Source organism: Excalfactoria chinensis, chromosome 1 (genome assembly GCF_039878825.1).
Source record: "Excalfactoria chinensis isolate bCotChi1 chromosome 1, bCotChi1.hap2, whole genome shotgun sequence".
NCBI classification, from domain to species: domain Eukaryota; kingdom Metazoa; phylum Chordata; class Aves; order Galliformes; family Phasianidae; genus Excalfactoria; species Excalfactoria chinensis.
In genome coordinates this window covers 31326932-31344537 of record NC_092825.1, presented here as the reverse complement: position 1 = coordinate 31344537, position 17606 = coordinate 31326932, and the positions used below count along the sequence as shown (strand labels likewise).

General features: G+C 44.1%; 1 protein-coding gene across 1 annotated transcript in view; it reads left to right on the top strand.

The window, feature by feature from the left end:
* PPM1H (protein phosphatase, Mg2+/Mn2+ dependent 1H) overlaps window positions 1-14582 on the top strand; it is a 128534-nt gene extending 113952 nt beyond the window's left edge. The window contains exons 9-10 of the mRNA XM_072361525.1: window positions 3289-3440; window positions 9610-14582. Of these exons, the coding sequence (XP_072217626.1) occupies window positions 3289-3440; window positions 9610-9757 (300 nt within the window). The 3' untranslated portion in view covers window positions 9758-14582. The remainder of the gene's footprint in view (window positions 1-3288; window positions 3441-9609) is intronic.
* The last annotated feature ends 3024 nt before the right edge of the window (window positions 14583-17606 follow it).

Below are 17606 nucleotides of genomic sequence, written 5' to 3'. Positions count from 1 at the left end.
CAGTGGAAACAGCGTGGCTCTGACAAAAGCACTTGGTCCTTGCTGGCAATGAACCCAGCGTCACCCGGCAGAGAAGACTATAAGAGAGTAACCAAGGAGAATTTTTCCCTTTTCCGGTGCGTTAGTGAAATCTTTCTGACAACTTCACAAGTATGTCAGAGGAGGACTGCTTTAGATTCACATCTGCCTTCTGGAGAAATCTTGGGGAATTACAGCATTTAAAGGAAAGAGCAAGGCGAGGACTTTGAGAAGCACTGTTTGATCAAAGGGAGTCAAGGTGGTTTAAGGAAGCAAACATCACGCTTTAGTAGCTTGAAGTCCTTCAGGGGTATGTCTACTAGAGAATTAAATAAAAATGCAGTAGATGATCTTGCCTGAGCACTTTGATTTCTGAAAAAGAAAAAAAAAAACATTTGAGAAACTGTTCTGCATCACAGGTTATTAATATAAAAAGATATGAAGCTGTAGACTAAGTGGAAAGTTGGCACAGTCTACTGGAAATTGGCTATGGGGCAGGAAACAAAGGGTGGCAGTAAAAAGCTAAAAGGAGATTAATTGGTGAGTGCTGCAGGGAGTAGTGTTGGGACCCGCTTTTTATTATTTACATATAAATTACTTGGAGGGTGGTATTGAAAGTTCTCATCGTTTGCCAGTAGAGCTGCGCTGGATAGCACTGCACATAAAAAGGGACAATACGATTAAGAAGGGGTTTAATTTATTGAGGAGGCTGGGTTGATCAGTGCAGGCAACTGAATGCGGACTGTTGTTTGGTTTGGACTCTGCCTGGCAGGCAGCTTGGGAGCACCTCAGATGGCTGCAGGCTCTGGTGCCACTTCACTCGGAATACTTTTCACACCACAGGGACTCACATTGGCCGCCTCCTAGAAACAAAGCTGGCAAGCAGGTCTTAGTGCCTTTGCAGAGCCGGTGCCATCCTTGACCTGAGCCAAATGGAGGTTTTGTCCAGTGGGTAGATCTCTTTGAGATATGAATATAAAACCTGCCCAGCTGTTCTTTTTCTGCTTGCCTAGGGCATTTTCCTCAGTGCTTCTGACTTCATGTAGATGAACAATATTAGAAAGAAATATCCAAAATGAAGAAAGGCATTAAGTGGCAAACTGCTTGATGCATGTTCAGAAAGGTTTCATGGGTGACTGTGGGCCTTGGTGGTGTGCATCTGGCACTGAATTTCAGCAGAGATCTGTAAGGACCAGTCAAGAAACATATAGTGTAACCCAGTTCTTAATGTCATGGGTGTTTCTGCCGTCAGGGTGGTACTGCTTCCTATTTTCTGATTGCTGACGTCAAATCATAGAATCATAGGATGACTTGGGTTGGAAGAGACCTCAACGCCTCCACAGGCAGGGCTGCCAACCTCCATATTTAATACTAGGCCAGAATGAATGAGTTTACAGGTCAGCTGCTTAACATCAAGTCAGACGGTAGTACAAGTATGGTGACCACACTGGAAGCTTCCAAGGGGTGTCCTGTTGCTCCACAGATGTTAAAGCTGGACTGGTTTGAAAGGGACTGGGAGAATCCTAGGGAGCTGGTGGCAAAGCTTTGTGAAGAGTAGAAGCTGCCTTGCTTCTGCACCTGTAAGTGTAACCTGAACCTTCAGTAGACAGGAGTCTTACCTGAAGCTGACCCACATTGTTTTCTGTCACCTTGGCATTCTGTTTTCCTGAGTACCAGCCTGCCATCCATTATTGCTCACCCTGCTCTACCTTTTTCTCACTGGCACTCCTTCCTAGATATTCTCAGTTCACAAAGCTTTTACCATTAGGAAACCCTAGCTTGTACTCAAATTACCTGTAAGAGCAGTTTTTGTGGGGTGTGGAGGTTTTGTTTTGTGTTGTTTTCAGATTTCTGGGGAGATTATGTACTCTTGGCAACATAATCTGCTTCTGGTGTTGGCCTAGAGTGGTGCTACACCAGTGCTGAGGAAAAAGGCTCTTGTGGCTTAACGTATGCTTTGCCTGGGTGGGTGAGCCATGGTGGGTGTATTTTTTCTAGTGACAATGTTAGAAGCTTGTTTGTATGAGGAGCTTGCTGCAAAGCAGATGCCTGAGCTTTAGCTGTGATTCTGTCTGAAATACTTGCCTGCACCTAGGAGAGCTGACCAGAGTGTGCAGTGCATTTCTGGTCACCGTGGTGGCCAGCTTGCTCCCTTTACCCACCGATTTTCCAGTTGCAACTCTGGGCTCTTACAGTAGAACTCTGGGAGATGGGAGCATTGGCACCTGCTGCCTTTTGTGTAGCAGACCTGAGGAGTTCTGTGCTGCATATAAGGATCTCTTCTGTAATGGTATTCCCTCTCAATCTGAATAAGGCAATGTGCTCTAATTAAGAGAGTATCTTGCCTTAACTTTAATCTTCTCCAAAGTCCTTTCTCAGCCGCTACCTTAGATAATGAAGTGAGGTTACATTTTACAAATGACCTTCTTGTGCTTTTGAGTGAAAGGCGAACAAGTGAGGATTAGCAGTGAGGTAGAGATGATTGTTTCTTCGGAGCTGCCTGCAGTCCCATAAAATCATAATTACATTAAAAGGTCTGGGCATTTTATGTGAATTTCCTGCTCCTGAGGAGAGAGTGCACACCATGCTGACAGCCATGGTTGGCCTGGCTGTGGTGGTAAAGCCAGCAGGCATTGCAACAAAACAACATTGTGAGAATACGCTTGGGGGTTCACTTCTGTGCCAATATAGAATGGGTCTCTACCCATCTTAAAGATACTTATAATAAAGCAGGTAAAGAGTTTCTCTCCATTTCGTTGGACTGTTTACTTGCTCGAGCATTATTTTTAAGTGCAGTACATACTTTGGGTCTAGAGAAGCAAATGAGATACCTTCTCCTATGTAGACGTTTCCAAACGTGTACAATTTATTTGGCAGAGTTAAATGGATCTGGACAAATGATGAAAACAATTATTTTTGAATACTTTATTAGAAAATATCAAAAATTCATCAAATAAATTATTTAGCTTCCATTTGACTAGCCATGCCAGCAAGAGGGAAGAGCTTTGCATGCAGAACCAGGCTGGCTTTGATCACTGCTGGCAGCACAGAGCCATGCAGCCCAGCTCAGCAACGCTTACATCCGTCCCAACTGGGTCAGCTCAGGGCTGAGCTGGGCCCGGAGGAGCTGCAGGCTGGAGAGCTGAGCAGGGCTGCAGGAGATGGGTTTCAGTGCCCTGGCCAACCCATTATCTCAGATCCATCTCAGCAATAATTCACAAAGAGATTTGTCAGTTTCCTCCTTCATGAATGCTTTTTTGTGTGTTTTAGGTAAGAGTCTATGACCTACTGCAGTATGAGCATGGGCCGGATGATGTTCTGATCCTAGCTACAGATGGACTCTGGGATGTGCTGTTAAATGAAGAAGTGGCAGAAGCTGTCACTAACTTCCTGCCAAACTGTGACCCTGATGATCCCCACAGGTTTGTGTTCATCCCTTGGCTCCCCAGCTTCTCTGGAATTAAGAAAGGTTTTTTGGTAACATATTTGTGTAGAACACATGATCTGGGTAACATTCAGCAAACGTGCATGTTTTTATTCAGCAGGGAGTCTCTATAGCAAGTGGGTTTTTTTCTGTTATAACTCAGAAATGCCTGCCTTCAGAGGAAAGCTGTGGGATCATGGTGCCTTGGCACAGGATCCATTTTGTGTGATGTAGTAGATTCTGTAGAAATCACAGGAGGTTGAAATCTCAGAAGAACATGACAGCCGGTCTCCAGCAGTCACAGGATTCCACCTAGCTCTCCCCTGGGTGGTCTTTTAACACTAAAGAGTTGTTTCTTGCTGGGACCTTATCAACATCTCTCTCCGTCTATGTGTATGAATAAATACAGCACAATGTGGGTGCTACTCATTGCAAGTCACTCTGTGGCCTTTGAAACTGTGTACAATAGTGGATGCTCAGTGCCTGCCAGCTGCCAAACAGGTGTGGTAACAAAACAGCTGCAGAGCTTGATTCTGTTTCAAGTTGATGGATTCTGTTTATTTCAGAAGGATCCTTTGTATTTTCCCACATTTATCTCCTCTTACTTGGTCAGCTTCTCTCTTTATAACACACCATCAAGCAAACAAAATCTTCCCAAACAACTAACCAGAGCACTGGAGTGGGTTGGTCTGCCTGTCTGCTGCTGAGTTCAGTGTCACTGTGTATTAAAGCATCGTGCTAGAGATCAGAAGTCTCTTGCTTCTAAGACAGAGAATGATGAAAGTGGAAATAGCTTTATCCTTCTCTAGAGAGTGTTCCGAAAGGAAAAGCCTTTCAGAATGCAGGTTTGGATGGCCATGGTTGTCTTCTGCCATCTCAGCGGGCTGAGAGTAGGGAAAGAGAGCCCTCAGACCATCCCAGGTGGCCCATAGAAAGTGGAGTTTGGGATCTCCCAACTCAGCACTGGGATATCTCAGCAGCCAATTGAGAACATGCAGGGCTGTTTCACTCACTTGAATGAATGTTCCAGTGTCAGTTGTTCAGGTGCAGCAGCTCTTGAGGGTAAACCAGTGGCAAAATGCTTTGTGTTTTTAGTATTTCTGAGCGGCCATTTTCATGAGGTCAGCTCTGTTCTCCATCAGCAAACAAGGCAGACAACGAGTGGATACAGACACCCTGGCAGCCACTTGGGATTGACAGTGACAGGCACACCAAAGCAAATCACAATCAGTATGTTCTTATCCGGACACTTACTCAGAAGCGTGGAATGCAAAATAACATTTTGCTGCAAGCACTCAGTTGTCAGGTGAATGGGTGATGAGCATGAAGCTGCAACTGCAGTACTTTGACCTTCCTTCCTCCTTGCCCTGAAGAGCAGATGGGGCACTAATGGCAACCAGGGCCATCTCTGATTCAGCAAGGCATGAAAGTTCCTCTGCCTTCCATGTGAGGGAGATCAGGCAGGGTTAGGAAGGGGCACTTCCAGGGCACCTGGCACTGTGCTCTGCAGATGGGTTGTTCAGTAGGAGGGGACCCACCCAATCAACTTCCCGTTATACCCTAGTACCACTCAGAGGTGGTAGGGAGATTTTTCTCTGAATTCTGCACCCCTGACTGTCCTCCTGCAAAGACGGCTGGTATAGTGTAAAGCCTCTGCCTCACTCTGTCTCCATTCTCATCTAGTAATTAGGAAAGGTTGGCTCTTCCTACCATCCAGCCTGGTCCTACCTGTTCATTATGAATACAGTGTGAGTGCACTGCATCGGTCTTGTTCCTTCTGGTGTTCCCAGCACTGTTGGTAATGCTTTTGTGGCAGTAGAAATAGGAATTATTTATTCAATCATTTTTACCTGCTAGGTGAGTGATCTTTCATCCATTATAAGTAAAACATCAAGAAATCAGAGACTAGAGTAAAATAATATTTTCTTGGATGTAGATTTATTTGTGCTAGTTTAGTCCCAGTAACTGTGGGAGATTAGTCCTGTTTGTAGCAGTGTGAGTATAACGCACTCTAGAATTGAGCCTGCTGCATTATGAGTTAGAGCAAACACATTTATTAGTGTGTGACCTCCAGGTCTGTGAATGGACATCTGAATTGAAAATTAATTTGTTCTTTTAAGTAACTTTGTGCCAGGTCATCTAGAGGCTTCCAAGTAGTGGCACCAAGACATTTCTCATGCCAGCTTGGAAAAGGTAATTAGAACAGTCCCTTGTATAGTTTACGGTGATATTTATGAAAATTACCTTTGTGGAATTGCTCTTGCTGTTTTATGAAGAATATTTAAAGGGTTTAAAGTACTATGTGAGAGGTTTTATGTAATTACTTCAGTGGTCCAAATGAGGTATAACTAATGAATTCATAATAGCATAGCACCTCAGACTGTGGAGTTGTGTTCATTCCTCTTACTAGTCGGTGACAGGAGAATTGTGTTTGCAGTGTTATCAGTGTTGCATTTAGAAGAAATGTTATCCCACGGAGTGTCAGGTTCTGTGATGGGTGCATCTGGAGTCTGTGGTGAGGTGAGCAGCTGGAAATGTAAAATCTCCAGGGATGTAGAAAACTTGTCAAAATGGAAGAGAGTTGCCCCCTAGGCTTCATAATTCTGCTGTGTTCTGAAGAACCTACCTGTTGGAGTGGACCCTGCATCTGTCTGACCCGGTAGCCTACTTATTCCCTGACAGCAGCATACTTGGGGGGGAAAAAGAAATAAATAGGAAGATTTTAGAGCTGCAGAGCACTTATCTGTTGTGTAATCAGCTCTTTGAGGGAACAACATCTCTCCCATTTGAATTAGGAGTCGTTTTACAGCCTGATGGATAAGAGCTCATAGCCCTTGGGAAAGCCCCCGGGACTCTTTCCTGCTGATATTTACTGTCAGAACTATGAGTGTTTGTTACCCACAGAAAAACATCTTTGAATCCTGTCAAATGTAACGTGTGCCTGGCCATCTCCAAGTGCAGAGGGAGCGAAGCTGGTTCTGTCTTCAGCCAGCCATGCAGACACAACCCCAGGGGATCTGGGCAATGAGTGATGAGAACAGACGTGATGAGAGAGCGGTTTCTCTGCGAGGGCCGGACAATTCAGTGACAGAGTGAAGAAGCTGAGCTTGAGTTGGATTTCTTTACTAGCTCAGTTCAGACAGGAGCATGAAGGGGACCCTGAGCACAGAGAGGGTGGTAATGACACACTGCTTTTTTTGATACATCTGACTGCAGAAGTATGAAGATGAAAAAAAGTGTGAATTTTCAGCATTTCCTTCAGCTGCACCTGCACAGGCTTACACACCAGCCTTGGGAGTCTTCTGCTTCTCCTCCTCCTTCCCATCCTTTTTCATCCCCTTACACTCTCCTTCACCCTTGTGGAGATTTACAAGGGTGCTGGGGAGCTGCTTTGCCTCTGCTGAGTGTGAGGGGATAAGAAGCTGCTCAAACAGCAGCAAGTTGCCCGTGCTGTCACCATTTCTCCTGCAGTACTTCCACTGATCAATACTGAAAGCTTGAGCAGGAGAAAAAAAAAATTATATATATATATATATATATATTCTTAAAACACAGAAGTTGTATTCCAGCAAGACTGTTCATTAGGAGGAAGTGGGTACTTTAAAACTACTTCAGCAGTTCTCTAATGCTGTCTTGACAGCTGAATCCCTAGTTCACAGCGCTGGAGAATAAAAGCACTCGATAATGGACTGCTGCTGCTATTCATCTCCAGGTACACGAAACTCACCCCCTCTCCTTAGTGCCAAGTTGAATGGCATTGCTCCAATTCGACTCCATGCTAGGAGAGGAAAGTGTTACCTCGCTGCTGCCTTCACCTGTTCCTTCTTCTCTGCTTCAATGTGCCGCTTCTCTTGTGTATTTCAGTCTGCCTACAAGAGACTTCTGGTTTATTAGACTTCTGTTTTAATCTTGCCCTATCCAAACATTAAGCAGCAAATCTTTATGCAATAAAGAGCAATACGTATGCCTTTGTACGCTTTAGATGTGGGGAGCTCTCGTTAATTAGAAAAGAAGCAAGGCAAAGTTTTCTGCCAGGATGGTGGGTGTTTGCTTCTCTTAAGTTCTGACGGTAGCTGAGAAGCCCTTGAAAAAGATGTTTTTAGCCAAAATTCTCTTTGCATTCATGCTGTGAATGAATGCTTCAGTTTCTCGCTTACCATGTGGAGTCTTTGTATTCTTTAGCCCTGCGTCTGATTTGGGGATTTGGGAACTGAGGAATGCAAGTGTGTTTGTTTTTTTTTCCCTTAGGAAACCAAGTTTTGTGTTGCAGTTAGGACAATATGACCAGCTGTTATCACCTCCTGCTGTTATACCTCGAGATCTTTGGTGCAGATGATCTTAGAACCTGCAGAGAGCATGCACACATGTGCACAAGTGTATCTGTTCAAGTCGGCGCCCTGAGTGGTGCAGAATGACCCTCTGGCCCTTCTCCAGTCACTAAAAGTAAATCTCATGTCAGAGCTAGAAGGGTCTGGAAAGTTTACCACTCTGTCTGTACCATTGGGAGCAGGTAGTGCGTTACCTCTGCAGAACATTATTTGGACTTAACATCAAACCTTCTTTGCAGCGAGATGTTACTTTATTTGCAGTGAATGTTACTTCTTAGTAGAGAAAGTAAATCTCTCTGTTCCTGATTCAAAGGAGGCTTTTAGGCTTAGGGAACCAAAACTGTAGCAATGGAACATAATGAAATGGGTATTTTTCACCTAGGAGAGCAAATAAAGTTTGTTTAGCAGATACATTTAATAACTCATTCTTTGGTGAAATTTTCTGGGATTAGAACAATCCTTGGATACTCAAATAATAAACACCTTTTTTCTGTCCACTTCTTCTGATGAATGGAGATACTGTTCTGCCCTGTGCCTCAGGCAGATCTGGGCCGATCACTTCTTGCCCAAGATCCTCCCTAGAAAAGGGGGTCTTGAAATGCCAAACTTTCTTGTCCTTCCTGCTTTCGATTATCTGAGCTTTACAGAGGGCTTTATAGAGAGCCCTTCATCCTATTAGAGGCTGATAATTAAGCTTTAAATAAAATGCAGGCAGGCACGATATTGAACTGTTGTTTTATTTTCTTTGTGAGTCTCTTAACTGTTTGATTATTTTTTGATTAGCGAACCAATAGAAGAGCTGTACTCCAGCTTTACACTTTACTCCAGATGTACACCCAGCTAAATTCGAAACAACTCAGGCAGGTGTTGGGTTGAGAATTGACTGGAGTAGCTGTTCATCCATAATGAGATTTCTTACAGCAGAAACTTCTGAATTGGCACACAGATGTTTTGATCGAGTAACAGCAGGTAAAGGGATATGGGAGAACATATCTGATCAATAGAGTGTCAGGATTGGAAGGATTGCTGAATTAGGACTTCTTGTAGAAATAATCCAGCTGTAAACAACTGGTTCTGTGTTCTGGATGGTGCAGGGCAGAGCACTACTTCTACACCACTTTCTGTGCCCCCAGGCGGCATCTCATCTTTTCTAAGGGCAGAGAAAATGTGTAATGCCAGTCAGCCTGGCACAGTTTTGAAGCAACTGTCAGTATTTCACTAAATTAATGAGAAGGGAACTCAGTATTCTGTTAATTGGGCTGTTTTAGCTGTAACTTTCCTTTTCCAGTTTCACTATAAAAGAGATTTGAAAATCCTTCTTTCAAACAGGGTTATAGACAGCTTATCTGCTCGGCTTAAAGCACAGTTTGGATTTTATTTCTAACTATTGCTTGTTTTCTAATCACTTGCTTCATTACAGTGTCACTCCAAAGTGAGTCGGCCCGTATTTACCTCCAGGTGTTTCAGCCCACGGCCATATAGGTCTCAGTAAATGAGTGGTGTTATTCTGTGTCCTTGATTCTTCAAACCACTCCTAGAAACTTAATTTGCTAAAAGAAGTATAAATAGAAGTATAAAATATTTTCTGAAAACTGGTGAAGTTGAGCACCCAAAATGACCGGCCACCTTTTGACCAACGGTTGCTATGAAGTACCTCGAGATTCTGGGATAAAAGCTGTTAGGGAATGACAAACAATTGCTTCGTGGGGAGGTGGTTGTTAACATTTATCTGCTTCCAAAATGCTGAGTGACTTGTCCTTGTACCTCACAAATGTCCATCTCACAGGCTTTCCTCACAAGGATAGCGCATGGTACCAGCTGTCTTCTGCCTTCCCCCAGGTACACACTGGCGGCGCAGGACCTGGTGATGCGAGCCCGGGGAGTGCTGAAGGACCGGGGCTGGCGAATATCCAACGACAGGCTGGGCTCTGGAGACGACATTTCTGTCTACGTCATTCCTTTAATACATGGGAACAAGCAGTCGTGAAAGTAGCATTGAGAGTGGTTATTGAAAGGGGATCTGTTGGGGAAGGGCCTTTAAGAGACAATGTGTTTTGGATGATCTGACCAAGACGTCTCCAATTGATGTAGTCTATTCATAGCTAATGCTGGAGGGGTATTTTTCTGCCCGAAAGATAGGGCTCCGCACATAGACTATATATGATTACAGATAACCCTTAAGATTACAACTCCCCTGTAGTAAAGGTTTTGGTGCTTAAGGGGTATGAGATCAAAATGCTGCTAGCATATTGTGGATTCTGTCATCCCTCCAGGTAAAGACCTGAAGTAAGAAATATTCTTTTCAGTTTGCCATGTAGCTTGGAAGAGCCATTTCTGTTGTGAAAGTAGAAGTGGGTATCAGAAGCCAAGGAGGCTCCTGAAGCCTAACCCGAAATACTCAGACTTGGATCATATCTCATTTAAAAATACTTTTATACATATAAATGAGACTCAAGAGTTTTCCTTCCAAAAAGTTGCTTTCGTGACTTGCCTACGGACAACTGCAAACTGATACAGTCCTTTGAATCCCCATTTCTCTGGTCTCTTTCTCAGTAGATTATACTCCTGTATTTTAGTAGGAAAACTGAAATTGTTTTTCGTGTGACTATGCCTGTTTACTGCAGCTAAAACAGCCACCTGCAAAACTGTTCAGGAGAAATAGGTCACAGTCCTGTATTGCGAGATCTGTTCAGGTATGAAGAATTATTTGTCAAGACTCCCTGTTGTGTGTATACCATGCTTACACAAAGCAAGCAAGCTCGGCACTGTGTGATGTTTACCTGGAGGTTCTGGTTCCTTTGGGATCAGAGATTTTCATTCTTTGAATGGTTCTGTCTGCCTTGTCCTGTTGGAAGGATCCCCGAGCACACTGAACCTCAACTGAGGAAAAACTCTACATTTATTTGGGCTCCTGAGTGTATTTTCAGCTGGATTTCTACTTGAAGTGATGGCATTGTTCTGGTTACCAGTTTGGATACTCAGATGGTGATCTATTTAAGAGTGATTTCACTTCCTGGTTTTCCTGCTTGTCTTGGTGATTAGAAGGTGACAGTTAATAACTTCACATCCTCTTGGTTGTTGAGGACTGCGGCTGAGGATCAGGAGATCACTGTGATAGTTACAAGCCCTTGGCTAGCTTGGTCAGCTTTTTCTTAGCAGTCAGTTTAAATAAAGAAAGCCCAAGGACGTTATCAGAGTGCAAGCAATAGTCCAAGAGGGTAACAACTGAGCAAATCCACAGCTTGACTTGACTGCCTGTTCTGTGGACTGAGAGCTCTTCACTTCACTGGCCGCAATTAAAAACTAAATAAATCCCAAGGTTCTCATTTATAGGCAGATATGTCAGCTGGGGAGTTAGATTCAGCCTCTATTGTCCCAGACCTCATCCTTTTGGAGCTGCTAATCTGACTTGTATGTAAAAGCTACTTCTTGGATAGCCAGAAGACAGGGAGCTGGGCTAACTGTGGAGCACCGACTAGGCATCTCACAGATGTTTTGTCCTTTCTAAAGGAGAAACTGCCAGCTCTAAGAGGAGGATGCTGTGTCCTTGGTGTTCCTGGAGATGCACAGGCTTTCTCCTGAACAAGAGTGGCCTAGAGCTTGCCAGGTCTGTGATTTATAACGTGGTATAGAAACAAAGTACAGTGCTGTTCGGTGTAGCAGCCCAGTTGCTTTATTTGACTGCATACAAAGTACATGTGCAACATTCTCAGTGGGTTTTAAATGCCCTTTCTTTAATTTCTAGACCCAGTAGGAGTTTCAAATTGAGATGAGCCAACAGAGTGTGTAATGGCTCAGACATGCATCCAGCTGAGTGATTTCAGTCTGAGAACTGTTCCACGCATTCCCCAGTGCCTGCATGTGATGGAGCAGTGCAGAACACTGGTGTTTTATGTTCTAGTGCTCCGGTATCAGTCATATCTAATTAGGTGTTGCCATGCTTTATCTGTTTGTTCCTTTTTGTTTTTCTCCCCTTTCTCCTTCTTTGTGCACCTGGGTGAAGAGGTTGGCAGGTTTGAAGCCTGGAGTATTTTTCACGTATGTTTCAGAGTTCAACCAAGAGATCTTTTTGTGCTCTTTTTTTCTTTTCTTTTTTTTTTTTTAATTATTATTATTTTGCCTAATAAACTTGTCAAGATGCTTTTTGTGCTCTTTGTAACTCCTGGTGTCTCTTTGCAAATGCAGTTGTGTAGTCCTTTTTTTTTAATGGGGAAACTAATGGCAATTCCTCTGAAGTCACATGAACAGCAACAAAGCTGGTGCTCGCTGTGACCATCTTCAATCCCGAGTCAAATATTTTTGTGCCCACGCATTGTTAGTCTTCATTATTTAGTGTCATGGGGTCAGCAGACAGACCAGTCACTATGAACCCACTGAGTTCAATGGGGTTGAATGAATTTCCAGTGCGGTATTTGCCAAAATATAAAAGTGAAATGTCAAGGCAATGGAAATGCCCTCTTTGTGCGGTGTTTTTAAACACTCCTGAAGAGAGCTGGAGCAGCAGAGCGACTTGGTGGGACCAAACTCACTGATAAGTTATGGGAGCAGAACCTGGCGTGCAATGGTACAGCTCTGTGCATCAGCCTCCAGCATCTGTTGTTCATCTGAGGTACTGCCATCAGTCAGCCTGCTTCCCGGCAACTGCTGTGCCCACCCAGGTCACGCTGTGTCAGCTGTGAGCCCTTCTGGAAAGGGCAGAGGTGCAGCATCAACAATTAATATCAATTAGCATCAACTCTGAACATTTTCAAGAGTAATAAAAAGCTTCCTACTCAGCTGTATGTGACTGAAACCGTGCTGTGGTGTTTTTTGTTTTGCTTGTTTACAAAGTATCTGTTACACGTTTACAGGCTTACCTACTGTGAGTGGCTCTGGTACGTATGTCTGTGGTTCACTGCTTTGGTGCCTGGGCTTTCACTTCTGTCCGCTTTCATTCAGAGCTTCTTACATGCCTGCACTGTGCTCTGCTTCATGGCGTGGTGCATACACACACCAAGGCGCGGTACAGACAGGAAGCAGGAGCTGTGTATTGGGGAGATACCACGTGTGAAGCAAGGATAACAAAGCATTTCCTATTCTCTGCATAACGTGCATTATTTGAGCAGTCATGGCATTAGAAATCACTGGTGACAGAGAGGAGTTGTGACCCACAGTGCACAGCGCACCTTTCGGTTGGGCATAGGATGGATGTCACCATTCAGGCTTGCAGCTGCTCCGCTGCTCCCTGCAGCCCCTTGGTTAGGAGCAGGCCACTCAGCACCAACTCCCAAGTTTAGATGCCGGGCACATCACCTTAGTCACTGCTCGATCCTGGCGGCAGTGTGGCTTTTCATCTAGTGAAGTTCTGTTAGCACCCAATGTTGTCTCAGCATTAGCAGCAAGGAGCCTCAGTCCTGGTTACCTCTGTCTTAGTAGGTAGTGCTCGCCGTGCCGGTTCGTTGGTAGGTTATCATTTCTTGGACAAGAGTGAGAAAAGGAAGCAGCACGCCTCGTAGCTCAGATCAGTGGGCAGTGCCATTAACGCTGCCTTCTGCAGATCCACACAGATCCACAGAATCATTAAGGTTGGAAAAGACCTCTGAGATCTGATGCCTGATCCAGTCCAATTTATAGACATTCAAAAGGAGCAGCTTCTGCCCTTCTCCTGTGAATGCTGTTGCAGAGGGTAGTACAGCTGTGTCACAGCTTTCCTTTCACACTACAGCCTGAAGTCATCTTTGCTTAATTTGATGAAGACAGTAGTTGGAAATTTCAGCCACATCTAAAGTGAGGCACACAACTGTCTCTTGCTAAATTAATGCAATGATGCTTCCTTTGTGAACACAGAAGCCTGCTGTCTAAGAGGGCTAATTTTCAATGATGTCCTCATGCTGGAGAGAGAAATTGGTTTTAATACAAGGAATTTGAAAGAGCAACAGGGCTGACGACTAAAGGAAAAGCAGGCCTAGTTTGCTATCAGCAGCGATTTTCCATGTTGGAGTTGCTTCCACGTTAAAGTACATCAGGGAGGTCTGTGAGGTGTGTTAGGCACTGCGCCTCCCGGATAGTTTTGAAGAAGTGAGAACTACACTCGATGTTTTGGCTTTGAGCTTTTATGTTTTAAAGAACACTACGTGCTCCAAGCAAATCCACCACGCTCCTTCCTGCCTCAGCATCCCGCTTCCTTTTATATTTTAAAGCGTTTTGTGCAAATGATTTCAAGGCTTGTATCAAACATGAGTTGCAAACCATACAGAATTGTTGTTCCTCCAACATCCTTGGTGTGTAAATAGTTTTCCTCCATGTGTCTGAGATGAAGATACAGTGATGTGGCTGCCGTAGATGGAGCGGCCAAACGATGCTGTGACTGTGCTGCTGTATTTCTGCCTGTGATGTACTTGAAGGAGGATGCCCTTGTCTGCCTCCACTCTCATTATTATCTTGTCTTTTTTTTGACTGTTGCTGGTGATGTTGGTTCATAAATATCTCATTTGGGTTTGGTTTGGTTTTTAATAGCTGCCACTTTTTTTTTTCTTTCCCTCATTGGACGAGTCATCTTATTTGGAGACCCATAGAACTGCCCCTGTTCTGTATGTCTTGAAGAACAGAGCTGCTGGAGGAAGGTGTTTTGGACCAATGTACTTACGTTTTGTGACTGTGAAATGTTAATCTTTTTGTAACCTAAGAACAAAAAAATGTTTGGTAAAGGGATCTATTTTGTGTTTTTTGAAACTTTTCAGTGCAATGAAAAAAAAAACAAAACAAAAAAGAGGAGGATGCTGAAGAAGTGTATGCGCAAAATTTTAAATAAAATTTTAAATTATATATATATACACATCTATATCTCTAACCATTATTATTTGTGTCATGGAGAGTACCCGAGTCTCTGTGTATTAATCACGCAATACAGACCAGTAGAGCACTGTTTTAGGATCGTGGAGTCATAGAATTATTAAGGTTGGGAGAGACCGCTGAGATCATCGAGTCCAACCATCAGCGCACCATCAGCACACCCACTAACCGTGTCCCTCAGTGCCACATCTACACGGTTATTCATTATTGCCCTGGACAGTGACTCCAGCACCTCCCTGGGCAGCCCGTGTCAATGTATCGACACTCTTTCTGAGAAAACCTTTTTCTTAATATCCAACTTGAACCTCCCCTGGCGCAAGTTTAAGTCATTCCCTTTCGTCCTGTCACTAGTTGTACAGGAGAAGAGACTGAGCTCCACCTCAACACAACCTCCATCAGGCAATTACAGAGAGTGATAATGTCTCCCCTAAGCCTCCTCCAGACTGAACAATTCCATCTTCCTCAGCTACTCTCCATTAAGACTTGCGCTCCAGACCTTCATTGCCCTTCCCTAGACAAGCTCTGGAGCCTCGATGTCATCCTTGTAGCGAGAGGAGGGGATGTCTCACGCTTTCTTAATGCAGCAAAGTGAGTCCCCATGAGGTGTTGTTGCTCAGAGGAAGAGCTCTTGGAGAAATCCAAGCTGTGTGCTGCTGTAAGACTTCACTGCTCAGGCTGCCAGCTGCCACGTTCTGATGCAACAAATTGCTATGCAAAGTGATTGGGCATCATCTCTGTGGTATGAAAAACTGGGTGCAAGTTTTGCATTGACAGTGTAGCTGCGGTATGCTTTCCATTCTCCTCGGTTTCTTAGGAACCCCTGTCTGAAATTCCCCTTTCAGTTTATGTTAGAGTATAGCCAAGGGTGAATTCATTGATTCCACTGAAGGAAGTTGTCGTGGCTGGTTCAGTAACCAAAGAGGCAATACCTGCAGATACCAGGACCTGACACCCCAGCAGTACCCAGCCACAGGGCTGGCAAATCTAGAGCCAGGTGCTTACTACCATCTTCAAATGTTGTGTTGTGGCACAGCTAGTTGTCCCCATTCTTATTTTACTTCAAATTCAGTCGAAAAAGTTGTTCTACGCTGCTCCTCTATGCTGTGTATGCGCCTGGCATTCTCAGCACACAGCATGCACAGATGAACGATCTGCTGCACTCACTCTGGCTTTCCTTACTCTCCCGTAAGCCCTGCAGTGTATTGCTGCAGTCAGGCCACTGACCAAGTTTAAAGTTACAGTGTAAATACTCTTCAGCACGACTTTGTCTCCTCAGTGTAAGCCAAGTAAGTCAGCGCCAGCAGTGTCAGGTGACCCTAATGGAGCACGGTTCACATCACGCTATTGCTTTGCATCTCTTATGCCCTGCGTCCTCTGAGGTTGCAGGTCAAGTAAAGCTTATTTCCTTTATATACATACATACATATATGTATATATACATACATATATATAATAGATGTTCAGATGTGGACTTCTGTCTAGAATTCCTCTTGCAATAAGTGTGATGGCACGTTCATGCCCTTATACTGAACACACTCGGTTAACTAAAGCAATACAAAAGAATTTCTTGTGTTTTGTATAGTTACTGTAAGACGGAGACCTGATGTTTCATCTTCTTAATGTACCCTTGTACAACAACGCACCTTCACAAAAACTTCACTTCTTTATAGTATTGCACTGCAGCCTTTATTGATTCCAGAGTCATGCTCTGCTTTCCAGGAAGGCTTATGTAAACCAGAGTTACTGCACATCCTGTTCTTGTTACGAGGAAAGACGAGGGATTTCTTTTTTGAAGTCCTTCCACTTTGCAAAACAAAGGATGCCATAACTTTTTAGGGACGGGGAATGATTTGAGGGAGGAATTCTGCTTTGAGGACAAGGTTAATGAAAGCTGTGCGATCGAGGCAGACGAAACGTGTCTGCAGGTAGATAAAGAACAGATGACTCAGAGAGCCACGTTTAATAATTTACGAACAATTAATCATAAATTTGAGGCTGCGGGAATGGTCTGCAGCGATGCCGTGTAATACGAAGGGAGAGGAGGAAGCTGCAATAGAAAAGATAATTAGATCTTTACTGCAGCTAACTCGAGATAGATTGTTTAGATGCACTGACAAATGAGAACTCTGAACTCATGAATTTTAGGCTGCATAAGATCAGAATTACATCGTCTTTCTTGGACATTTCAGTGCATAATTTTGCAGGCTCTAAAAAGTCAAAATGTCCCCGACCTTTACTCCTGAGCGTTTATTGCCTTAAGCAATAGGAGGTGATCCTTTATTTGCTCTTCTACAAAGACAGGGCTACAGCCGGCTGCAATGATTTGGTATCATCCCTACATTTAAGTTCTCCCTGGAATTACCAGTCAGTGAGGCTTTTTTGTTGTCTGGGGCAGATCGAGGCCCTTCCCAACAGGCTGTACCCAGCACAGCAGCTGTCCGGTTCATTTATCATCCTGCGGGTGGTATTTTTCCCTCCTTTCTCATTGCCCTGCTCCTCTTTGGTTTAACACACTCTGTGGGGGCTCGGTGCTGGCTCAGGAGTTCCATGCAGCCCATTGGTGCCCAGCCCTCCCCACATCTCAGCTCTGGTGGGCACCAATGTGTATGGCATCACCAGCAGTGCCAGGGGAACCAGCGGAAAAGGAGATGATGATTTTATGACTTTTACCCTGTGTGGCTCCTTACTTCGGAATGAACTCATACCTACACATAACATGTGAATTCTTCTATTGGAAAGGAGAAAATTCTACAGCTTCAGGTTGACTTTATAGGGTTCTACTTCTGAGCCTTGTTGACCTCCTTCTTGGCCCAGTTCTCCATGCTCAGTAACCACAAAGCTGTCTGGAAGAGCCAGAGGTGACCCCAGGAGCTCAGATGCAGCATCGGATTTGACATCACTTTTTTTCTTTAGTTATTGCCAAAACTTTTCAGGGACTATGCAAAAAAAAACCACACAAAACCCTGAACTTCTGCTTTCTCTTTAGGAATGGAAAACAAATATAA